Source organism: Sorex fumeus, unplaced genomic scaffold, assembly GCF_029834395.1.
Source record: "Sorex fumeus unplaced genomic scaffold, SorFum_2.1 ptg000105l, whole genome shotgun sequence".
Lineage (NCBI taxonomy): Eukaryota > Metazoa > Chordata > Mammalia > Eulipotyphla > Soricidae > Sorex > Sorex fumeus.
The window spans coordinates 1,065,268-1,091,747 of NW_026606162.1; the positions used below are offsets into that span (position 1 = coordinate 1,065,268).

The 26,480-nt window shown below is 44.6% G+C and overlaps 1 protein-coding gene across 1 annotated transcript in view; it reads right to left on the bottom strand.

Moving 5' to 3' along the window:
- Window positions 1–26,201, bottom strand: part of LOC130042592 (leucine-rich repeat-containing protein 37A3-like) — a 44,004-nt gene extending 17,803 nt beyond the window's left edge. The window contains exons 1-5 of the mRNA XM_056134752.1: window positions 26,138–26,201; window positions 16,906–16,977; window positions 15,962–16,042; window positions 4,349–4,420; window positions 3,284–3,358 (exon numbers count right to left, since the gene is read on the bottom strand). Of these exons, the coding sequence (XP_055990727.1) occupies window positions 3,284–3,358; window positions 4,349–4,420; window positions 15,962–15,981 (167 nt within the window). The 5' untranslated portion in view covers window positions 15,982–16,042; window positions 16,906–16,977; window positions 26,138–26,201. The remainder of the gene's footprint in view (window positions 1–3,283; window positions 3,359–4,348; window positions 4,421–15,961; window positions 16,043–16,905; window positions 16,978–26,137) is intronic.
- Between the last annotated feature and the right edge of the window lie 279 nt (window positions 26,202–26,480).

Here is a 26,480-nt window from a genome sequence, read left to right on the forward strand (position 1 = left end):
AACAGCAATTACGAGGCCTACAAACCTCTTTGTGTGTGGTGCCAGGTGAGTGACCAGCCGGTGAAGAATGTTGGTAGCTGGACTGTCTTCCCACAAGCGGTTAAGCCACACAGGCATCTATACCCCCATGCAAGCTCTAAGAAGATAGATGCTTTCTTCTGCTGTGAGACTCACAGAGTTAAGAATACAAGTGAACATAGAGCAGTCACTGCATGATATTACCTCTGCTACTTTATCCCAGCTAATTCCCCCTTTCAGCATGACATATGGCAGTGGGACACAAGCCTGTATATAGCGGGTAAGATTTCTATCAAAATGTAAAGTACGTTTTGTTCCAACATTGTTATGTTGGATAAAACTGTCCGGGCTGTCATGTATCCAAAGGAATTCCCTATTTTCCATAGATGATTTTGTTTCTTATGCCCAGGAAGGAAGGGTGTAGGAGGCGGAAAGCTACCTCCGCACCCCATTATGCCAATATTCACTGTATCACTGTCATCCCCTTGTTCATCGATTTACTCAAGTGGGCACCAGTAACGTCTCCATTCGTCCCAGCCCTGAGATTTTAGCAGCCTCTCCTTACTCATCTTTCCCAACATATTGGAGGCTCTTTCTGGGTCAGGGGAATGAGATCCTTTATTGCTACACTTTTGGCATATCGAATATGTCATGGCTTGCTTGCCAGGCTCTGATGTACAGGTGGACTCTTGGTAGCTTGCTGTGCTCTCCAAGAGGTATCTATCTTATCTATCTATCTATCTATCTATCTATCTATCTATCTAGATAGGTAAGTTGTTGCTTTCTGTCTGAACCCCATCAAATCTGGTGTGCCAATTATGGAGAATGGGTAGGAAGTGTCTTGTGATATGTCGCAGCCGTGTGGTCCAGGAATATGTTCACTCATGTGAGGCTCGGCCCAAGCAAGTAGGGAGTGGCCTGGAGCGTGGCTGCAGTTGGGTTGTGGAGGTCAGTTGCTGGGGCTGGGTCCCTTGGGGCGGGGAGGGCTCCCACTCGTCCCCCTCTGGGGCATCCTGCGTGAAAAAAGCCTGGTGCAGAGTCTGGTGTCATGGTTATGGGGTCCTCATTTTATGCTCCCTTCTGGAGGGTGGCCGATGAGAAGATTATCTGGCACAAGCAGGGTGTGGCTTATCGGTGTGACCCGTGGGTCACCGGAGACTGGAGGAAGCAGGCAGAAGATCTCTGCTCCTGGCTACCGTTTAAGCCCGGAGTCCAAGGTCATAAAGTTCTGCATTACCTGGGTTCCGTAGGACTTCACTCATCCGTGAGGCTCAGCCCGAGCATATGGAAAGTGGCCTGAGCATGGCAGCAGTTGGGTAGTGGAGGTCACTGCTGGGGCTGGGTCCTTTGGGGCACCCCAAGTGAAAACAGCCTGGCACGGAGTCCAGTGGCATGGTTATGGGGGCCTCATTTTATGCTTCCTTCTGGAGGAACAGCTAGGAGTTCTGGAGGGTGGCTGATGACGAGGTTATCTGGCGCTGGCAGGGTGTGGCTTATGGCTTATGCTAATATTAGAGTTAATTATAATTTGGGACACTTCAGAGCCTTGTATTGCTCCCCAATTCAGAACATTCTTTAGTTCCTTTTGCCCAGGCTGAGCCTACTGGACTCCAATCAATATTTTTTCCATAAGAGGAATCAATATAGATTCTAGCTTTTTCTCCTCTACATCGTTTCCAATATATCCAGTTTTCTAATTCAATAACTTTAGGGAGTTCACATAGGAGGCAGAGATGGTAGAGTATCATAACTTTCACTTCCAGTATCCAGAAACCCATTTGCTGCGAGCAATAACAATGGTTTTTTTTTTTTGCATTTTGGGTCACACCTGGCAATGCTCAGAGGTTACTCCTGGCTCATGCACTCAGGAATTGCTCCTGGCGGTGCTCAGGGGACCATATGGGGTGCTGGGAATCGAACCTGTGTTGGCCATGTTGGCTGCGTGCAAGGCAAACGCCCTACCCGCTGTGCTATTGCTCCAGCCCCAATGGTTTTTTTTTTAAGCAATGGTTTTTTATTGCTTCAGTAGATTCAGTAGAATTGTGATATTCAGCCATTCAGTATTGCGTGTGTGTTTTTAAGCAATGACTCCCGTTGCTAGTGCAGATAGGCATCCCTTCCACCCTGATAACATATTCAGGAAAATTTGTGCCTTCTTCTTTGGGTTTGATTAGGTCTCTACCATCAGCCTGGCACCAAGTCTGGTGGCACGGCTATGGGGTCCTCATGTTATGTTCCCTTCTGGGAGAAGTAGCCCTGTGATCTGGATGCTGGCTGATGACGAGATTATCTAGCGCTGGCAGGAGGTGGCTTCTGGGAGTGACCCCTGTGTCACTGAAGACTGGGGGAAACAGGCAGAGGATCTCTGCTTCCGGGTCCTGTTGAGCCCAGAATCCAAGCTCACAAAGTTCCACATTACCTGGGTTCCTTGGGACTTCACTCATGCGTGAGACTCAGCCCGAGTGAGAGGGGAGTGGCCAGGAGCATGGTGGTGGTTGGGTTGTGGAGGTCGACTGCCGGGCTGGGTCCCACAGGAGTAGGGGGGGGGAATGAGAGAGACAGGCCCATCCCCTATCCCTGGAGGCCTGGAGTTTGCTGTCACTGAAACTGCATACCTGCACTTCTCATTGGGTTCTGGATGTTGGTGGCCCCTGGGATTTTTAGGGGGCAGGTGGGACCCTGGAGGTCATGCCCACAAACTGCCTCTGGCTGCTTCTTAAGCTCCTTAATGGTCATGATCCAGAGATACACAAAAGAATTTCTGAACTGAGCAGCTCTCTGCCTTCTCCCCATCCTAATTATCTAAAACTTTAGAATTCCAGGAACACACAGCCACTTTTGTGGCCGAACGGCATTGTACTATTCATAACAAGCAATACAAACGAGAGTATGAGGGAAATTGTCTGCCATAGAGGCAGGGGGAGGGGTGGGATGGGGGCGGGTATACTGGGGACATTGGTGGTGGAAGATGTGCACTGGTGGAGGGTTGGGTGTCCTATCATTGTATGACTGAAACTCAAACAGGGAAGCTTTGTAACTGTATCTCACGGATTCAATGATTTTAAAAAATAAATAAATAAAATTACCATTCTGAAAATAAAGTAATGTGGAGTTCATGCCAAATTCAATTAGCTTAATCAATGGCTGAATAAATACCAGTACCCCTACAAAAAGAGGGAGAGAGAGAGACTGAGAGAGAGAGAGAGAAAGAAATAAACAAGCCTTAAAAAAATTAAGTGAATTAAATGTCAGAAAATCAACTTACAGTTTTTCTAGCTTAAGATTCATCATGAGGATGTTTTGAACTGCTGCAAGTGTCACTTGTGTTGCTCCCATGTCTCTGAGGGAGAAAGCACAAGCATGATGTGAATCCAAATACAGAAGCTCTAGAGTTAAATAGATGAGATAAATGAAGTGATAACTTTGATTCTGGCTTTGCTGTAAATCCAGGTCAACTGTTTGCTGTAGACTATAATTCCAGAGAGCTCTTGCTGATAAACGACTTTTCTATCATCAAATTAATGACACTTTGGAGAATAAAAAAATTTCCTTCCTTCCTTCCTTCCTTCCTTCCTTCCTTCCTTCTTTCCTCCCTCCCTCCCTCCTTCCTTCCTTTTCTCCCTCTCTCTCCCCTTCCTTCCCTCCTTCCTTCTCTTCTTCCCTGATTCCCTTCTTCCTTCCTTCCTTCCTTCCTTCCTTCCTTCCTTCCTTCCTTCCCTCCCTCCCTCCCTCCCTCCCTGCTTCCTTCCTTCCTTCCTTTCTTCCTTCCTTTCTTGTCCGACTTCTCATTCTAAATTGTATCTACTCCTTTCAATGATTCTTTTTCATGTGAGCTGCGGGTGGCCTTGGATTTTGGCCACATCTGATAGTACATGGGGGATATGTTGGCCACTGTACTTGTGGGTTACTCTGAGTAGAGATCTGGGGAACACATAAGGGGCCAGAGGTCGAATCCAGGCCTCCAAGCAAGCAGTGCATGGGCTCCAACCACTCACCTATCTGGTCCTCTTTTCTTTACTTTCTTTTTTCAATAATGTGTCCATTATTACTTGTTACTTTCTGAATAAATAATACTTCTACACGTATCTGTATGTTTCTTATCTATATGTACTCAACATAGCTCTTTTCCTCTGTTGGCTGTTGCCCATGTCATTCTTTCTTAATCTTTTCCTTTGAGAATAACTGTCATTTCAATAATCCAGTGTTAAAATTAAAATTATAACTTTTAAATTCAATGCAAAACACTTTATCTTTGACAGAAGTGGAGAAAAATAAAGACAGCAAATCATAGCAGAAACCATATAAGCTACAAACTTATTACAATACTTACAGATATTTTAATGCTGGCAATTTAAAAAGATAGGAATCTTCAATAGCTGTTAGGGGATTATGGCTGAGAATTCTAAAAAAGAATTAAAATTATATGCATAATCAGTATGTAGCATTAAAATTTATATTTAATTTATTGGCATGAAAAGGTAAAGGTAAAGGTAAAGGCCCTCCCGTTGATCATCGATTTGCTCGAGCGGGCCCAGTAACGTCTCCATTGGAGACTTTGTTGTTACTGTGTCTGGCACATCAAATACATCACGGGGAGCTTGCCAGGCTCTGCCGTGCAGGCGAGATACTCTCGGTAGCTTGCCGGGCTCTCCAAGAGGGGCGGAGGAATCGAACTCGGGTCGGCCATGTTGGCCGCTTATAAGGCGAACGCGCTACCCGCTGTGCTATCGCTCCAGCCATTGGCATGAAATTTGAAGGTGAAAAAACATTATTTTCTGTGATTATTTATAATCACGCTTAGAATCCATAAAGCATTCTTTTTTTTTCTTTTTGGGTCACACCTGGCGATGCACAGGGGTTACTCGTGGCTCATGCGCTTAGGAATTACCCCTGCTGGTGTTCGGGGGGAACATATGGAATGCTGGGAATTTAACCCGTGTCAGCCGCGTGCAAGGCAAACACCCTACCCGCTGTGGTATTGCCCCAGCCCCAAGAATTCTCCCTTTGAGAAACACCCAAGTCTCTAGATGACAAAGTGAAGGGGAACCGGGGGGGGGCGGGGAGAGAAAATAAATGTAGAGCAAAGAAAAAATATGCTGACAAATTTTTCCAAGTTGAAAACTCTAGGAATAGGGGCCAAATAGAACAGCAAGTGGGGCACTTGCCTTGCATGCAGCCCACTTGTGTTTCATTCCTGGAACCTTACACAGACCCTGGAACACACCAGGAGTGATCCCTGAACACAGCGTCAGGAGTAAGCGCTGGGCACCACTGGGCATGTCTCCCCATCAACCCCAAAGAAGAAATAAAACCCTAGGAGTGATGATGTCTGCAGAAGTCCTTGCTCTGCAGCAAATATTATTTCTAATGGATGCCTCTACAATTCAAAATGTTTCTTACACCCTGAGAAATTCAAACTACTTCATGACAACACACCCAGCTAAAGATTAAAATAGGGTCAATCCTTGGTTTTGGACAAAGAAGACATGGTCAATGGTAGAGGAGCTGTTGGAAGCTCTCTTCTTACCAGTCATTCCCACAGAGATCTTTGTGCCCAGACCTTTGTCACGCTGTATGTGATCACGGACTCACCTGTCAGTCTCCTGGACTTTCAGCTTCTTGAATGCCAGGGTCACCTGACTGTCACTGGTCTGACAATATCGGGTATTTACTAGACACTTCAGAAATAACATTATGGATATATTGGTCAAATGAACCAGTTCCTGCCCTCCCTCCCTCAGTTCCTCTCTCTTTTCTTTCTTTCTTTGGTTTGTGGGTCACACCCAGGAATGCTCAGGGATTACTCCTGGTGGTGCTTAGGGGACCATATGGAATGCCAGGCATCGAACCTTGGTCAGCCGCCTGCAAAGCACGCACCTTTCCTGCTATATTATCACTCCAGTACCAGAAGCAGTTCATTTTTGACAAAAGATTTTGTTCCAAGATGCTAGAATGAATTTTCTTCTTTTAAAAACATGCAAACTCTTTAAAACAAGCAAAGAAATACACAGGAGGGGAAAAAAACAGAAAGAAATTTTCAGTAAACTCTATTCAAGAAACACTGGCATACCCTTGCAGGATAGATAGATAGATATAGATATACATAGATATATATCCGCCACGCTCCAGGCTCCTTTCCAGATGCTCAGGCCAAGCCTCACGCATGAGTGTAGCCCCACAGAACCAGGTGAGGTGGGACTTTGTGACCTTGGACTCCAGACTCAATGGGGCCCGGAAACAGAGATCCTCTGCCTGCTTCCCCCAATCTCTGGAGACCCAGGGATCATGCCCATAATATCCACCCTGCAGGTGCCAGATAAATACCTCATCTGCTGACCTCCACTACGCAGCTGCCCCCATACTGCAGGCCGCTTTCTGGACAGTGTGGCCACAAAGCGCCATGCAACACAGCATAAGACACTTAATACCCATTTTCCAAAATTACCGCACCACTTTTTATGGGGTTCAAATATGGTGTAAACTATGGGAATGCCTGTAACGGTGATTAGAGGCCTCCCTAAAAGCCTCCATCCCTCTCAGAGAGCCTGGCAAGCTACAGAGAGTATCCCGCCCACACGGCAGAGCCTGGCAAGCTCCTGCCGACCTCACACATGAGTGTAGCCTCAGAGAAGCAGGTGAGGTGGGACTTTGTGACCTTGGACTCCAGGCACGTACCCGTGGCATATTTGATATGCCAAAAACAGTAAAAACAATGGGCCTCATTGCCCTGACCTGAAAGAGCCCCCAATACGGCAGTGTTAATAAGGATAAACAAAGAGAGGCTGATAAAATCTCAGGGCCGAGCTAGGCTGCCAAAACGAAGGACTAAAATGACTTTACTTTCAACGAACGTACGCTAGCATCCGAAGCACCCATCAAGGACCTGATGGTGCAATCGCAGATTAAGTATGACATCATTGGTCTGACCGAGATGAGAAGGCATCGATCACATCATGCCATTTACAACACTGGAGAAGAACTGTTCCTTGGAACATGTGACAATAGAGGCATCGGTGGTGTTGGTGTCCTGGTCAACATGAACTTGGCCATGAGCATTGATTCATATGAATGCCTAACAACCCAAATCAGACGATTACGCTTGAATAGATGTGGCTCACTGCTGGCAGTTTCCATCTTTGTTGTCTATACACCAATATCCAACTACGATGAAGAAGGTATTGAGAAGTTCTACATGGAGCTGAAGAAGTTCTATAAAGAAGACCACACCTCCTACAAGATCACTATAGGTTATTTTAATGCCAAGATAGGACTGAGGAGGTTGCCCGAAGAACTCCACATTGGGACCAATGGCCTAGAATGGAACGAACAGGGTGAGAGACGATCTGAGTTCACCTTGTTGACCAAGACCATACATGGTAACTCACAGTTCCAGAAGGCCAAATCTAAACATTGGACATGGGAGTCCCCTGGGGGACAGTTCCACAGTGAAATTGACCACATCATTTTCAATGGACCGTTTTGCCTGACTGATGATGCTGTTGTCCCAAAATTCCAAAACGGATAGGACAACCATCTCCTTCATGCAAAATTCTACTTCACAGAGCAGGGAGAAAGGACTGCAAAGTTTAAGAAGAGAACTTCCAGAATGACCACCAAATGGGAGCTCTTTGGCACTACTGAGGCAACGTAGGAAGATGCCGTCGCTGACATCAACGAGGAATCCAATTGACTGGTTCAGCACCTCCATGACTGCTCAAGGAATGCCAAGAGTGGGAAAGTCACAAACAGATGCCTGTCTTAGGAAACTCTCGAGCTCATTTGCCAACGTGGTTTGCAGCAAGCCTCTGGCAATCACAAGCTAATGTCCGAGCTCGCAAAGCTGTGCAGAAAAGCGATAAAGGAAGACCTCAAAGAGAGAAGAGCAATAGTGTTGGCTGATGCGGCAGAAGCTGGGAAAAATATTCGCAACACCTGCCTGTCCTTCGCCAACTATAAGTAAGACCAAGATGACTGCCCTCCGATGTCCTGTTTGATCTATCACATCTTCCAGAAGGGAAATGGAGAAGATTGTTCACGACTTCTACTTGGATCTCTTCGATAGCCATGTCCAAGTGCCCACATACAAATTCCGCAGGATGGATATGTCGTTCCCAACGTCCTCCTTTCCGAAATCCGACACGCCATTTCGTTGGTAAGAAGTGTACACCACCTGGCCCAGACAAGGTCAGACCCAAACACCTGAAGAATCTGACACCAGTACTGGTCAATACACTGGCTTGGCTCTTCACACTCTACCTATCTGGATGCAAGGTTCCTTCCCAATGGAAAACCAGCAGGACCATTCCGTTGTACAAGAAGGGAGACATCCACGACATTGGCAACTATCGCCTGATCTGCCTGTTGTCCATCATCTACAAGCTGTCATCCTGAATAGGACTGGCAGAACACTAGAAGATGGACAACCATGCGTGCAAGCCGAGTTCCGAAAGAGATTCAGCGTGATCGACTATATCCACTACGCTCACTGAGATTTTGCAAGAGTTCAAGATGCCAAAGATGCCACTCTGCCTAACGTTCATCGATTTAAAAAAGGTCTTTTATTCTGTTGAGACTGACGTGGTCATCGAAGCCCTAGCCCAACAGAGCAGTCAAACTCAGTACATCAGGATCCTCTGTGGCTGTATTACGGATTCACCACTAGGACCTCACCATTCTACAAGAAAGTGATCATCGATGTTAAGAGAGGGGTTTGGCAGAGCGATACCATTTCACTGAAACTCTTCAGTGCCACCCTCAAGAACGTCATGTGATGACTGGAATGGGAAGGAATGGGAGTAAAGATATACAGTCAGCAACTACACCACCTCTGCTTCGCTGATGACATCGTTCTAATAACAGCAAACATTAACCAAGCATCACAACTGCTGGACGACTTTGACCGTGAGCATGAAAAGGTCAGACTGCAGCTGAACCTCACAATGCCTGGGAGGCTGGAGAGATAGCACAGCGGGTAGGGCACTTGCCTTGCACGCGGCTGACCCGGGTTTGATTCCCAGCATCCCATATGGTCCCCTGAGCACTGCCAGGAGTAACTACTCCTGAGTGCAGAGCCAGGAGTAACCCCTGTGCATTGCCAGGTGTGACCCAAAAAGCAAAAAAAAAAAAAAAAGAAAGAAAAGAAAAGAAAAATAACGACTGCCCGCCCAATATGGGCATTCCTTAAAAAACTAGAAATTGAGCTTCCATATGACCCCAAAATACCACTTCTGGAAATATATTCCAAGGGTACAATAAAGCACAGTAGAAATGACATCTGCACCTATATGTTCATTGCAGCATTGTTCACAATAGCCAGAATCTGGAAACAACCTATGTGCCCGAGAATAGATGACTGGTTAAAGAAACTTTGGTACACCTGCACAATGTAATACTATGCAGCTGTTAGGAAAGATGAAGTCATAAAATTTGCTTGTAAGTGGAAGGTCATGGAGAGTATCATGCTAAGTGAAATGAGTCAGAAAGAGAGGGACAGACATAGAATGGCTGCACTCATTTGTGGAATATAAAATGAGACTGACACCCAAGGACAGTAGAGACAAGGGCCAGAAAGATTGCTTCATAGTTGGTAGCCTATGTCATGAGCTGGGGGAAAAGGCAGCTGGAATAGAGAAGGGATCACTAAGTCAATGATGGTTGGAGGAATCGTTCGTGATAGGAGATGTGTACTGAAAGTACACAAAAAATCAAACGTGATGGTCTCTCAGTATCTATATTGCAAGTCATAATGCCCCAAAGTAGAGAAAGAGTATGGGGAAAATTGTCTGCTATAGAGGCAGGGGGAGGGTTGGGATTGTGGAAGGGGGAGATACTGGGGACATTGATGGTAGAAAGTGTGCACTGGTGGAGGGATGGGTGTTCGATCATTGTATGACTGAAACTCAAAGATGAAAGCTTTGTAACTGTAGATCACGGTGATTCAATTCAAAAAACAACTCTCAATAACTTTGTAAATTGTGGTTCTTTAAATACTTTTTTAAAAAGAGATGTGCACACAGTGAACTTCATATCTGTCCCCCAACCACGCAGGTTACCTGAACAAATATGGATACTTAGTTTGGGATAGACCTAACTGTCCTCTTGCTAGGGACCACAGAATCTCTAGTGGCTTCCAGCCCAGGCCACTGTGGCTGAGCAGATGGCTCTCTGCATGTGCGCATGGGGTGGAGTTCAGTCTCAGGAAAAGCAAGACCCCAAAAGGCACATGAATCCACCTGAAATTCAGGCAACGAAGGTCTTTGCTGCTCTTTGATATAAAAGAGAAACGGTGCGCAAGAACCACGCTGAGAAGTGGCACCCCTGACAAGCACAGGTGTGAGCTCCGCTCCTAGGACGTTCTTACACACAAGTAGAAGAGCGACCCCTGGTGGTCGTGTGTGCGAGTCTCCTGCCCCCCAAAAGGACAGAGGCCTTCAGCAAAGCGCCTGGCCAGGGGCCAAGCGCCTGGCCCTGATGTGGGATTTGAATATGGGAGCATCACAGCCAGGGCTGTGTATGACCCTCAGACATTTCGCAACAATAAAGAGGAGGAAAGCTAAACATGTTGGCAGGGGTTGGGGGTTGTTGGGAGACTACAGGGTGAGGCTAGACCACATCTGGGTGGTGCTCGGGAATGACCCCTGGCAGTGCTCTGGCAGCAGTACTAAGTTTAAACAGAAGATGTCTCCTTGCAAAGATGGGAGGAAAAGATGCACTTGGGAGACCAGAGTAGTTGCTGAATGTGATGAACTCCTCAACTTTCCAACCAGTCACCCCTAAACCATTCCAAGGTCCTGAGCGGCCTTCATCTTTAAGGTAGAAGCTTCTGAACTAGGAGAAGCTGCTGCCAGGAGTTCAGAACATAACCCCAAATGATAACAATGCCTTCGAGTAAGCTCTTGTGTGGACACTTATCTAAAGACAGGTCGTTATGCCTTGTGGCGGGGAGAGAGTGAGGGCTTCGCCGTGACCACAGCTCCGTCTGCCTTCACAGTGCAGCTCCCCACCTCACTGATCATCTCCACAGTGGGGTCACGTGGTCAGTGGGAACAAGTTTTGGGTTTCCTCTGTTCTATCTTAGTTCTTATGTCTTGGCAAAATACTGAAGTTCCACAAACAAGCCAGAGTGTCCACATGCTCTGTCTGAGTACGGCAGCACCTTTGTACTTTGTCAAGTCTTCAGTTGCTACCATCATGGAACTTGTATCGTTCGAACCAACGAAATGACTAAAAGAATTGTTTAAACGAGCCAGCAGTCTAGACCTGTGTAGGTGAATGAAGAAACACTTGAAAGTCAGAAGGAGAAAAAAAAGTTACTTGGGACCAGAGCAATCGTACAGCAGGTAGGACGTTTGCCTTGCACACAGCTGACCTGGGTTTGATCCCTGGTATCCCATATGGTCCCCCAGGCAGCACCAGGAGTAATCGCGGAGAGGAGAGCCAGGAACAACTCCTGAGCATGGTGGTTTGGCCCATAAACATAAGCAAAAGGAAAAAAACAAAACTGAACATTTAGGATTAGCAAACACTGTTGGATTTCCATAACATACTTCATTCCTGATTTCATCTGTAAGAGATATGATTAGGACCCTTTCAAAAACAATGGTCAATTCCCCAAAATTTAGAAATTTAGCTCCCATTTGACCCAGCAATACCATTCCCGGGAATATATCCCAGAGAGGGAAACAAGCATAGCCGCAGTGACATCTGCACTTGTTTGTTCATTGCAGCACTCTTTACAATAGACAGAATCTGGAAAAAACCTGAATGCCCGAGAACAGATGACTGGTTAAAGAAACTTTGGTACATCTACACAATGGAGTACTATGCAGCTGTTAGAAAAGATGAAGTCATGAAATTTACATACAAGTGGTACTACATGGAAAGTATCATGCTAAGTGAAATGAGTCAGAAAGAGAGGGACAGACATAGAAGGACTGCATTCATCGGGGGAACATAAAGTAACAAACAAAATAGGAGACTAACACCCAGGAATAGCTGAGGTAAGTACCAGGAGGTTTACTCCATGGCTTGGAGGCCAGCCACACATGCTAGGGGAAAAGTTAGCTCAGATAGAGAAGGGAGCACCAAATAAAGGATTTTGGGAGGATCCTCCCAGGATGGAGGATGCATGCTGAAAGTGGACTATAGACCGAACATGATTGCCACTCAATGCCTCTTTTGCAAACCACAGCACCCAAAAGGAGAGAGAGAACAAAGGGGAATGCCCTGTCACAGAGGCAGGGTGGGATGGGGGACATAGGGGGTGGGAGGGATACTGGGATCCGTGGTGGTGGAAAATGGGCACTGGTGGAGGGATGGGTACTCGTTGTATACCTGAAACCCAAGCACAGAAATCTGTAAGTCTACAACTGTACCTCATGGTGTTTCACTAATAAAAGTTTTTTTAAAAAATGGCATCTTATAAATATTCTGGCAATTTATGGAAAATTTATTAATTTAGTTGCAAATTATTATGGCATTTGGGCTGGAGCGATAGCACAGCGGGTAGGGCGTTCGCCTTACAAGCGGCCAACATGGCCGACCCGAGTTCGATTCCTCCGCCCCTCTCGGAGAGCCCGGCAAGCTGCCGAGAGTATTGGATATGCCAGACACAGTAACAACAAAGTCTCCAATGGAGACGTTACTGGGCCCGCTCGAGCAAATCGACGATCAACGGGAGGGCCTTTACCTTTACCTTTACCTTATTGTAGGTGACCTGTTACTCATTCAACTGATAATGTGTTCCCCTCTCAGTGTTTATTAATATTATAGATGCTTCATTCAAGAAACTCACTACCTGCAACCCGCGAAGAAGCAAGGCTTTGTGGGTCCTGAATTTTATATAGTTTACTAAAACCCTGCTTAAAAAAATAAATGAAATGTAAAATTATGAATATAAAAATTGCTGGGATCTTCCCCGAGATCTTGCAAGTAAGGTTTGGAGTTCAGCTTCCTCATCAATTCACCTCAGCTGGGCCTGTTTTCTTTTGTGCTTAGGTTGATTACATCTGATGGGTCCTCAGCCCACTGAGCTCTCTCTCTGGCTCTCATCTCGAGCTCTTCCCAGGTATATTTAATGCAGGGAGTAAATCATGATCAACCCAGCTTCTAATCAACCCAGTCATTTGTCAGACAGGCAATAAAGTGACGTAACTGAAGGACTAGCATTCCTGGCCTTTGGAAAGAGATGTAACAACAGCTTTTTTTCCCCTTGTTGTTTTTGGGCTACACATGGCAGGGTGCTCAGGCCTTACTACTGGCTAAGCTCAGGGAGACCCTGTGGGGTGCTGAGGCTTAAACCTAGGTCATCCATGTGCAACGCAAGCCGCGCATCCACGGTAATTGTGCTCCAGTCACAGAGTTTTGATCACACAGGAAAATTGTACCTGAAAGGAATGAGCTTGGTCATTTAGAAAAATTAGGGCTGGAGCGATAGCCCAGCGGTAGGGCGTTCGCCTTACAAGCGGCCAACATGGCCGACCCGAGTTCGATTCCTCCGCCCCTCTCGGAGAGCCTGGCAAGCTACCGAGAGTATTCGATATGCCAGACACAGTAACAACAAAGTCTCCAATGGAGACGTTACTGGGCCCGCTCGAGCAAATCGACGATCAACGGGAGGGCCTTTACATTTACCTTTACCTTTAGGACCCAAAGAAAGGAGCCCACCCCCCAAAACATTCGGGCCCCAACACATTCGGTGCTGGGGTGGGTAGTGCCATCACTGGTGTTTGGGGGTCACTTGGTGCAGTGCTGGTGAACCATGTCGTGCAGGGGCTTGACCCTCGGGCTCCAGCACTAAACCGTGCACTATCTCCCCAGACTCCGTGACAATCTGTTGAGCTGACCGAATTGGTCGTAGGAGCTAGTTCTATTTAAATCACATGACAGGGATGATCATTTCTTTCCAGGTATCTCTGATTCTTTCATTACCTTTTTCTCTCATTTCAGAGTAAAATTTCAGTATCTCCGTATTTCTGTCCTCCCGTTGTTCATGGATTTGCTTGAGCGGGCCCAGTAACGTCTCCATTTTGAGACTTGTTGTTACTGAATTGAATATTGAATACGTCACGGGTAGCTCGACAGGCTTTGCTGTGCGGGCGAGATACTCTCGGTAGCTTGCCGGGCTTTCCGAGAGGGGCAGAGGAATCGAACCTGGCTCGGCTGGGCCGGCTGCGCACAAGGCAAACGCCCTACCGCTGTGCTGCAATGCAAATCAATCATCACCTTCTCCATTTTCAATTTGTTGGGTTTTCTTCTCATTTTGGGGGGCCACATTCTGAGGTGTGAATGGGGGTCACTCCCGGAAGTGCAAAGCGTGGGCTCCAGCTCTTTGAGCTGTCTCCTCAACCTCATTCATCATGAGTCTTTCTTAGTATACCACCCACCGTTATCTCCAGTGTCATCCCGCTATCTTGTTACCCTGCCGTCTGGACTAGCAGTGGGGCTCTCATGCTTTCCCACCAGCATCTGTCTTCTTTCCTTCAGTGTTTAAGGTTCTTGGTGACAAACACCCTGCTTTCTTCTTCTGTATAGACAGGCCTGACGCTCAGAAGAAATGTCACTCTGTGAATGCTCTTGAATGTCTTAACTTTTATGAACTATGATGCGTTTCCCCGCCCCCAACCCCCACCGTCTCCTATAAAACTATACCGAAACTGAGGTTCTTATGATGCCTGGTATAATAAAATGCTTAGTAAAAATGCGGCATTAAAACAATGAGGTAACTATTATCTCTAAGCCTGCTCCTTACTAAACTGGTCTTCCGGGGAGTCAACTCAGGTCTACACCCATGAAGAATCACCGAGCTGCCTTCCTGCCCTACCTTCATCGAATCTGCAGGAAACTGTGTAAAACTGGATTTCTGAAACACAAGCAGGTGAAAACTCGTTTTCAAAGGAGGATCTTCTGCTTGAGTACAGAATTTCCTTTATGTCTCTGAACTTTGATCTGCTTGTGTCACATCAAATCAGAGAGAAATCAGAGAGAACTTTTCACTCAAAGGGTATAAAACCACAGACTTCTTACAGACGAGTAATCAGAAAAGTAAGTATAATGAAATTAGACAACAGCAACGTATTTTTGATGAATACTTTTCACTCAGTCTGACGTAACACAAACGCTTCTGGGGTCAGAGAGATAGTTTGAGATAGAGCACATGTCTGCCATGTATAAGGCCCAGAGTTTGATTCCACCGCACCACAGAACTCCAGGTGCCATACATGGCCTCCTTCTAGGTCAGCTGGCCAGTGTGATGCCAGCTTTGCCAGGAGTGATCCTGGTCCCTCCCCAGCACTGCCAGGTGTGAAGCCTATTGAACGTCTTTACCATAGCTTTTTCTACCTTTTGCCCTAGCTCAAAGGTTTATACTGAGCACAGTGAATTCAATTTGTATATATATCATTTTTTTCTTCAAAATAATGTTCGAGATTCTTAGGAGGGAAATATGCTAAGACAGACGTTCAGGAACTCTTCTGCTTCACCATGTAAAAGAAGCTACCAGCTATGAACGAATCCATAACTTTCCTTCCCTGCCAACTCCCAGTAAAAACTGCTATATCTAGTTCTTCCCAGCTCTTTGTTGCATACATTTAAGTGGTTAGGAACTTTGCACATGAACAGGAACCAAAGCTGGAATTAAACTGGGAATTTAAAGCCTCATTCACAGGTCAGCGCTGCACCAGTGGGAATCACAAGACAATGCTAACGGATGCCTTTCTGTTAGTGCTCATGCCAATCATCAGTAACAGGAAAAAGCAAAGCATGCCATGCGCCATGCAAATCTCTTGGCCTCTTCGTTCCTTAGTTTCCTCATTTGAAAAAAGGGACTGATCTCAAGACACACTTGTTAGAGTTCACACTGGCCTTATGCCACTTAGCTAATAATAACTGTACGATGAGGTTATGCAGTTTTATTATATATATATTTATCTGCTTTTTCACTTACATTTTGTGTAAAAACTGCATTTCATGCCAGGACTGAAACGTTCCAAAGCTCAGTTCGGTGATTAAATTGCAACTAAGATTCCTACCAAAGAAAAAAAAGAATAAAAAAAGATAAAAGCAGTGGCAGCAGCAGAAGAAAGAAGAAGGAAGAAGGAAGAAAGAAGAAGGAAGAAGAAGGACGAATTTTTTTGTTTTTTGGTTTTTGGGTCACACCCAGCATAACTTCTAATTCACATAAACACATTTCATGTGCTAAACATCACTGTGGACGACCTAAGCTTAAGGTTTATTCTTTGATGTTTATGATGCTGTGGGGGCATTAGACGCAAAATAGCAAATTTTGTATTAAGTATTTTAACAAATACTTAAGTAATTAAGTTCTCTAGGACAGGGATTCATGACTTCAGCACTACTACCACATGGGGGCTGGATAATTGGGGGGGGGGGGCGCTGTCCAGTACATTGTAGATATTCTGCAGTGTATCTGGAGGCCTCTGCTTACTAGATACCAACAGCATCATTACAGATCTGGCAATCAAAACAATAAAAAATCTGGAGACACTATCAAGGGTCATATGAGTACAAAATCATCCTGGTTGAGGGCCATTGTAATCGTTACTTACAGGCAAAAAAGGATTTGCTGTACAGTTCTAGTAGCCACTTTTAATGTTCTAATAATATTAAATTGAATAATAGAGGCTGACAATTAAGTGTTACAAAAATTCCAAAAATAGGGGCTGGAGTGATAGTACAGCGGGTAGGGCGTTTGCCTTGCACGTGGCCAACTCGGGTTCGATTCTCAGCATCCCATATGGTCCCCTGAGCACCACCAGGAGTAATTCCTGAGTGCATGAGCCAGGAGTAACCCCTGTGCATCACCAGGTATTACCCAAAAAGCAAAAAAAAAAAAAAATCCAAAAATAATGAAGCATATTTTGAACTTACACAGATTGCAAATACGGTACTGCTTCAAATGTCCGCCTTTCAATAAACTGTATTTTATTGCAGGATAAATCTCTAGGGAAAGAAAAGGGAAAATATTGCTTCAATTAACTAACAAATATCTAATTTTAGGAATAACTAGTAGAAGTCAAAATAAATATTGAATGAGTAGATCTGAATGTTCCAGAATTCCTAACCTGGCTTTCCTTTTTCTCAACCACACATCTTCATGAATAAAATGTACGACTACTTGGTTCTAATATTGGAGTTAAACTTTTCTCGGAGCAGAGAATTGATGAGGTGATTTTATGTTCTAGATGGGGTTGAGTTTTTTATCTTCATGTAAAATTACTATATTTAATATAGTTATTTCAATATTCAAATGAACAGTCTCATGTTTATATACCTTCCTGTGTAGCTGTTTTCTAGGCTAATAAAAACTAGCCTAGAAAAAATTAGCCCTTTTCATATAATATGAAAATCCTTTTAGACAGAACTTTGAACTAATTTAGAATTAAACTTTTCTATGATCATAGAAATTCAATTTTTGGTTCTACATTTTCTGAATATTCCATGAATTTCACTGCTTTAATTGTACAGTGGTGGAACAAAGAAAATCAGAGTACTGAACTTTGATTTGACTACAAGTGACTGTTCTGTATCTTTGAATTCTACTTAAGTTCTTTCACACATGACCAAGATGGGTATACCTATCTGCTAGCTCATCCCTCTTCTTCTCTTGCCTCCCTCCCTTCTTGGTCTCCTTCCTTCCTTGGCAGTTCTCAGGGCTTACTCCTGACTGCACACAGATCACTCTGAGGGTGCTCAAGGGATCTTGCATGGTGCTACGGATCAAACCTGGGTCACCCATGTGCAGAAGCAAGGCCCAGTCTTTCCTTTTCCAACACACAATGCACACCGTCATGTATTAACCTTCCTAATAGTTCTCAAGTACCAGCCTCACTACTCCAAATCAACTGAAGCAGGAACTGTGGTGGGGGATTTCACAGGCCCACCCAGTGATCTGCTACAGGCCTGAGTGCCCCAGCGCAGGTGGGCACGAGGAAGCTCAGCATGCTAGCCCTGGCTTACAACACCTGGGTCTAGGTCCCTCCTCTTTCTCTTGGTCTTCTGAGAGCACTGAGGTGTTTTTCCTGTGTTTTACCTCTCTCCTGCTCTCTTTTTACGAGATTCTGTCCAAGATGTCTGTCTGACAATCGCCCAACATTTCCTACACTGGAATTTTTATCACCAGAACTCTCCTCGTGATAACCTCCTCTGCTCTTAATACTACTGCTATAGAATCCATCTGTATTAGCCTCGTATTTCCCATATAAATGTTCGTTTAAGTCATAGATCATTCGAAAATATGTTGACATAGGGTGTTAGAATGTTGTATTGCAAATCACAATGAGAAAAATAATTTTTTTTTTTAAATTCTGGGCTAATGGCATTCAAGTTCTTTATTTTCCTTATAATTCAGGTTTATTTTTATTTTATTTTTTAAATAATTTTTTATTAAACCAGCTTTTAAAAGTTTTGTAGAAAGGCCAGAAATTTAAAAATAATAATATTCTAGATTTTGCAGAGCATATTTTAATTTTTCTTTTTTTTACAGAAAAACACAAATGTAGATTTTACAAACACATAGTTTTCTTTTGCTCTTCAAGCTGTGCTCTCCCATGTATCTCACTTGCTAGTCTCTATGTTCCTTTGCTTTTTCACTTTCACGCTGGAAAAGCTGGTGCTCCCTCTCCAACATCACCCTCCTTTCTCTCCTCCCACATCTTCCTAAGCACCTTACATCCAATAAATCTATGCTGCTTCACTGTTGCACCTCTTTAAATTCTTTCCTGCAAGGGACAGGCGGTGAACCACGTTGCCTGTGATGAGGCTGGGACTGCTTTCCCGTTCCTGCTGGTGCAAGCTGGCAGGGTGAGGGGCCCTGGAAAGTTCTTTGGGGGAATAATAAAACTAAAGAAGAAATTCTCTAGCCCCAAAGTAGCCCAAGAGCTTGTCCATCACATCATTTGAAATACAAATCCTCACATCTTTCTAAGTAAGTTTTAATAAAAGCTATCTTGCTTCACACACAAAATTAAAAAACAAAATCAATAAAACCATGGGCTGAAGCAATAGTACAGCTGGTGGGGCCTTTGCCTTGCATGCATCCCAAGAGCTGGACAATCACATCATTTGACATACAAATTCTGAGCTCTTTGAAGAGAAACTGAGATATCAGCAGGATGCAAAATTCCAAGGCCCCACCCAGAAAAGGCTGGTCCCCTCAGAGAAGAAGTTACACAAGAATCCATGAGATAACAAAGAGAATATCAACAGTGTAAGGCATTCCTGTGAAAACACCCAGATGAAGTTTTAGTATGCAAAATTCCAGGAAAAAACAACCCTTTTGGAAGGATTGAATAAAAGCACCTGGCTTGCTCTTCATGCCCTAAATATCTCACTTGTTTCTGTCTGTTTCTTTGCTTGCTTTTTTCCACTCTGGAGAGCCTGTGTTCTCTCTTGAACACAGACTTCTTACTTTCTCTCCCTCACATCTTTCTAAATAAGTTTAAATAAAAACTACCTTGCTTCATACACAAAATTAAAAAATAAATAAAACATGGGCAGGAGAGATAGTGGGGCGTTGGCCTTGCACTGCACGCAGCTGACCCGGGTTTGATCCCCAGCATCTCATATGGTCCCCCCAGCATTGCCAGGAGTAATTCCTGAGTGCAGAGCCAGGAGTACCCCCTGAGTATCGCTGAGTGTGATCCAAAAAGCAATAAATAATAAATAAATATTAAAAAATAAAAACGAACATATTTGCATAGATTTTTGTTTTTATTTAGTAGTGCTCAGGGTCTACTTCAGGGATATTACTGGGAGTCAGGGACTGGGGAGCCCAGAACTGTGTCCTGCTGGAAATCCAACCCGGGCCTCCTGTTGCAAAGCATCACACTCATCATTTGTGCAATCTCCTCAGCTGACAAAAACAATTCGTAAATTAATGGGCCAGGTAAAACTGGACCATGCATTGGATTTGATCCATAAAGGAACTCTATATGAACACGGAGGAGATGGTATATTAGCACTTAGGTTTCTATGGGTGGAGCAGATATAAGTACTTTTCATCTATTAGTAAAGTTTGAAAAACACTTTTGTGAAGCAAGATAGTTTACATCGAAAGAAACTTTCTTAGAAAGATGTGGGGGGGTGGGAAAGAGAAAGAATGTGTTCATGAGATAACACGGCTTCTCAGAGCAGAAAAAGCAGACAGAGAGACATGAGGACAAGTAAGCAAATTACATGATCCAGGGAGAACATGGGCTTGAAGAGTAAGCCTAAAGTTTTTTTTTTTCATATATGTCCATATATATATATGATGTAGGCAGGTAGATAGGGAAAGGCCCTTTGCAATGAAACAAAGTTTCATGGAAGAAGAATTCTAGGAATGACCCACCTTGCGGACACAGAAAACAAAGGCCTGATAAGACCAGACCCTCAGGATATAGGCCTCCCCACGGAATTCCTCTTTTTGGACCTCCCTGGTAACCTCCTTAGCAACGGACTTTCACCTGGAAAGAGGCCTCACGTGGGGACAGGCTGGAGCAACCCTATAAAGGCCACCTTGAACAAAGGAAGGGCGCACATATGCTGCCTGAGCCCATGTGCTGCTTGCGCCCACGTGGCCGAGCACATGTGGTGTCTGAGCACATGTGTGGCCCGCATCTCCCCTCTTCAGATGTGTACTTTCATTCTTTCGTGTCTAACTTTACTCTCTCTTTCGCTTTCTCTCTCTCTCTCTCCCCCTCCGCACCTAAAAATCCTACAAATAAAATCCATTAACTTCACTCACTGCTTGTCTGCTCCTGAAATTCCTTTCTGCGAGACCCCGCTTCACATAAGTCATCCGTGGGGCCCACCGACATCATATATATATATATGCAAATGTAATTTAGTGTCAGAAATGACATGAGAGGTTTTTAATGCCATACTTACAAAACTACAAAATTTTATTGCTGGAAAAAAGGATGAAGATTAACTTGCACACCCCCTTGTTTTAAAAACAGAGCTAAAAATTCATAAATAAATGATTAACTTACAAGTACTTGAGGTTTGGAAGGGCTTCAAATGAATCCTTACGTAATTCTGCCAAAGAATTGTCACTGAGTATTCTGAAAAATGGAAAAATTATTTCTGGTCTAAAATGCAAAATAACTATGACTATTTATTACATAGGACTATTTTTTTTTCTTAAATTTTTATTAGTGAAACACCATGAGGTACAGCTGTAGACTTACAAATTTCTGTGCTTGGGTTTCAGTTATACAATGATTGAATACCCATCCCTCCACCAGTGCCCATTCTCCACCACAACCAGTCCCAGTATCCCTCCCACCCTCCATCCTCCCATCCCACCCTACCTCTCTCCTTTTGAGTGCTGTGGTTTGCAAAAGAGACATTGAGTGGCAATCTTGTTCGGTCTATAGTCTACTCTCATCATGCATTTCCCATCCTGAGAAGAACCACCCGACGCCCTTTATTTGGTGCTCCCTTCTCTAGCTGAGCTGCCTTTTCCCCTAGCGTGTGCAGCTGTGCAGCTGTGCACAGGACTATTCTTACACATAATAATGGTGCTATCTAAATATCCCAATTCTTATTTAACTTAGGGATAGTGGCCTCTGTTTAAACTCTTTATTTTGTCCTCACCTAGATGCATCATGAACACGAACACAGCTATTGACTCTTCTCACCAAGTAACCTATATAAAGCATATTCTCTAGGTCACAAAATCTGTCAGATCCAAATTCTGTGTGACACCAGAAACACAGGGCTGCCACTCCCTGCTCTCTTCCCAAACATTACTCTGAGTCCCCCATGAAGAATGAAATTAAGTCTGGAAAGGAAGCCCTAAGAAACTTAACACCATTAAATTGTTTTGTTCTGGGAAGGAAAACGTGCACAAAGTGCACATGACATTTGGGCCCAGAGCAATAGTATAGTGGGGAGGGTTTTTGCCTTGCACGTGGCTTACCTGGGTCGGACCCGGCACCCCATAGATCCCCCACGTCTGCCAGGAGTCAGCCCATAACCAGTAGCTGTGCACCCCCCCCCCCCAACAAAAAAGAGCAGGCCAATAAAGCGAAGGCCCCAAGACACGTTCCTGACAAGGAACCCAGCTTCCCAGAGGCCCCAAGCGTGCCCCTACCAATCACACCCTCCTCCGACACACACCCCTGACTTGAACGAACATTATTTGGGGGGTTTCTTCGGTGCTTTGTTTTGTTGTGGGGCCACACCCAGAAGTGCTCAGTGGTTACTCCTGGCTCTTCGCTCAGGGATCATTCCTGGTGGTGCTCAAGGGACCATATGGGGTGCTCAAACTCAGGTCAGCAGTCTGCAAAGCTTAAAGCCTTTCCAGAGGCAGAGAATTTGATACTGGTCCATGGAATTGGGTTGCCTTGGAAGGCAGGACCAGAGGGCAGGAAAGCTATCCAAGATTTTCAAACAAAGACTTGAAATTCGGCTTCTCTTCCCTCCTTTACCTTATAAGGATCAAATGTAAAAGGGAGTCTCCACACGGTTTGCCCCCAGCCCAGGCCCCAGAACTGGAAAGTTTGTATAGTCTGTTGAGGACTCCCATGTTGGAAACCGATAATTGCTGCCAATTATGGTTTAGATTCCCTGCTCCAATGTCCCCTTTTGTTTAGAAAAATTTCACCTTTCAGAACTAAGGATAACCCCTGCGCACCACTGTGTGGCACCAGAGCAAAATTATTTAAAAAAAAATTCTACTTTTTTTAATTTTTAGAAAAGTATGCAAGCGATTTCCATTTGTAGACTTTCTCTCTAGGTCTGAGGTTCATAGTCTGGATGAAAATACAATTATTTCCAACGCACTGATACAGCCTTTGGTTTTGGTTTTAGATCATACCTGGCTGTGCTCACGGCTTATTCCTGGCTCTGTGCTCAGGGATCACTCCTGGCAGGGCTGGAGGGCCCTATGGGGTGCTGGGAATTGAATCCTGGAGGCCATATGCAAAGCAAAAACCCTACCCACAGTACTACCGCTCTGGCCCTAAAATGGTCATTTCTCATATTAGGAATGTCAACTGACAATGACAGATTAGCAAATTGTTCATTTGGCCTCTAATACAAACCACAGATATTTTTCACATCGCATTTGTTAGAGACATCTCAATCTTTTGGTTCTTCATCACAAATTTGAAGTTAGTTGTTAGACATACAGGTGGCTATTAGGTATGTCAATATGTGTTATTTAATAGCACTGTCACTGTCCTCCCACTGTTCATCGATTTGCTCAAGCAGGACCAGTAACATTGTGAGATTTGTTACTGTGTTTGGCATACTGAATACATCACGGGTAGCTTGCAAGGTTTTGCCGTGTGGGCGAGATACTCACCGTAGCTTGCCAGGCTCTCTGAGAGGGGCGGAGGAATCAAACTCGGTTGACCAGGTTGGCCCCATGCAAGGCAAAGGCCCTACCTGTTGTACTAACCATTTGCTCGAGCGGGCCCAGTAACGTCTCCATCATGTGAGACTTGTTGTTACTGTGTTTGGCATATCGAATACATCATGGGTAGCTTGCCAGGCTCTGCCAGGCAGGCGAGATACTCTCGGCAGCTTGCCGGGCTCTCCGAGAGGGGCGGAGGAATCAAACTCGGGTTGACCAGGTTGGCCCCATGCAAGGCAAATGCCCTACCCGTTGTACTTGGCTGGAGCGATAGCACAGCGGGTAGGGCGTTCGCCTTACACGCGGCCAACATGGCCGACCCGAGTTCGATTCCTCCGCCCCTCTCGGAGAGCCCGGCAAGCTACCGAGAGTATTCGATATGCCAGACACAGTAACAACAAAGTCTCCAATGGAGACGTTACTGGGCCCGCTCGAGCAAATCGACGATCAACGGGAGGGTACTAACCATAAAATTAAAATATGGATGGGATCCCTTTTATTGATTCATCAGGGCAGCCCCCAAATAAAGAATGCCCAGAGGTGGATGGGCATGGAGAAACAATACTTTCATGAACTGGCACAACGATTTTGAGGTCAATTAAATTTTTATAACTATATACTCTTCAGCCCAACAAATCCATCTCTAAATATCTACTTAACAGGCCTATCTGCCCATATTCACAAGGCCCTGTGCTGCGGTAATACATGTGACCAAAAAAAAAAAAAATCAAAGCATCTTTCAATACACTTTTTTAAATAGATGGGGTAAACCTCTATGCACCATAAAGGAAAGAAGTCTAAAGCAAAATTAAGTGAAAGTATCAAGTGGTAGCTGTTATATTTATAGAAAAAACAAATCAGAAGATTTACTTTCGCATTATGGATCATTTAAAAATTTTTAATGAAGAATGTAATCATGTACCTGTTAGTCGAGTGCATCAGCAACCTGATGGCGCCTTCAGACTTCCAGATACCCCAAAATTGCTGCTGTGCCTTTGGCTAGACCCCAAAAACTTCGGGCAAAGTTTACCAAGAAAGTAAATGGCCAAAAGTTAGGTATGTGGGAAACACCCCCACAAACCACCTCCGGCTCAGCTATATAATTGGAGGCACGGCCTCTCTGGTTCCTGAAAGAACTGCTTAATGGCCATGATCCCAGAGACTCAGAAGCAAATCTCGAAACCCAGCAGCTTTTGGCAGAAATGCGTCCGGTCCTTGCAGTAGGTTACCGGTGCTGGGCCAACCCAGGTGGGAATAGGTTTCGTGCCTTGACCTGTTCCCCCCGGCGGCCCAGTGGCCACCATCCTTCAGAGACCACTGGACAGTCAGGTTTGGGCCTGCAGTGACGAGACACGCAGGGCCTCACGGGATGGGGGTGGAGCCGGTCCTGTCCTCCCCACCCCAACGAGACCCCAAGTCATCGCCCACGAACGGCCTCTCTGGCTCCTCATCAAGCTGCTTAACAGCCTTGATCCCAGAGACTCAGAAACAAATCTCAAAACTCAGTGGCTTTTGGCAGAAATGCGTCCAGACTCCGCAGTAGGTTACTGTCGCCGGGCCACCCCAGGGGGGAAAGGGTGTTGTCCCTCCGCCTGCTCCCCCTTGGCGGCTTGGAGGCCATCATCCTCCAGAGGCCATTAGACAGTCAGGTCTGGGCCCGCAGTGACGAAACTTGTTGGGCCTCACAGGATGGGGGTGGAGCCGGTCCTAGTCTCCCTGTTCCAATGAGACCCCAAGTCATCGCCCAAGAACAGCCTCTCTGGCTCCTGATCAATCTGCTCAACGGCCATGATCCCAGAGACTCAGGAGCAAATCTCGAAATCCGGTGGCTTTTGGTGGAAATCCCTCCAGATTTAAAAGTGTTAAAATTTCAGAATTTCAAAATCACATGACCCTACTACAGCCACGCAACATCATATGTTATTCATAACCAGCAATAGAACACAAATTGTCTACTGTTGCCTTTTCAGCAGATCTGAGTCTTGGGGTAAAATCTCAAATAATAATGGTGGGTCTGGTGTCAAAATATTGAATGTGATCAAAGTAGAGAGAGAGTAATGTGGAAATCATCTGCCCCACAGGTAGGGGGAGGGTGTGGGATGGGGTATACTGGGGTTTTTGGTGATGGAGAATGGGCACTGGTGAAGATATGGGTGTTTCATTGTATGACCGAGACTTAGACCCCAAAGCTTTGTAACTGCTCTCATGGTGATTCAATAAATAAAATTATAAAAAATGAAAAAAAAAGTAAGGTGGAGTTCATGCACAATTCAATCAGCTAATCAGTGGCTAAATAAATAGTACTTCTACATAAATAAATAAATAAATAAATAAATAAATAAATAAAGTAATCATGTTGGCTTGCTACTCAAGCCCATGTTCTCCTGTGAACACATTTCCAGTTTGCTCATCTCTGTGTGCTCTCTCTAGAACTTCTCTTGTTCTCCTCTCACATCTTTCTAAAATAAGTTCAATAAAACCATCTACATCACCAAAATATATATTTATATGTATATGTGCATGTGTGTATACAATTAACTCTACCAGTTATGGAATGGAAAACAAAAAGACTTTTAACGTAAGAGCTTGGTAAACCAAAATTTTTTAAAGAAGTAAACTATTATAACTAATAGAGGTTGTTTTGGGACATGAGTGTGAAATACCTTCTATGTGGTATTGATTTTTAAATTGTATACTAAGGAGGATTTTATGGTGCAATTATTTTTTAATATTCATATTTGGAGAGAATATACTCACAGTTTCTCAACCCAAGGGTATGTCTTCCATGTATTTCCATCAATGGAAGAAATAGAGTTTCCTTGGAAATCTCTGTGAAGAAACACAGTTCACAGACTTGAACAGGTAGGAAAAGAATGAACAGGAAAGTAAAAGAATCATAGAAACACAGAATACTCCAGCTCATCTCCATAGCTATGAGTTTCCCATTTTGCCCAACTAAAAACATGACGTGGGATGACTGGTCAAACAATGAAATATCTCACAATCTGAACTTCCTAATTCCTGGAGTAGATAAATACTGCCAGCTAATTAGCCTGTAAGCCATTTTTCCAAACTCACACCTATTATAACTCCTACTGCA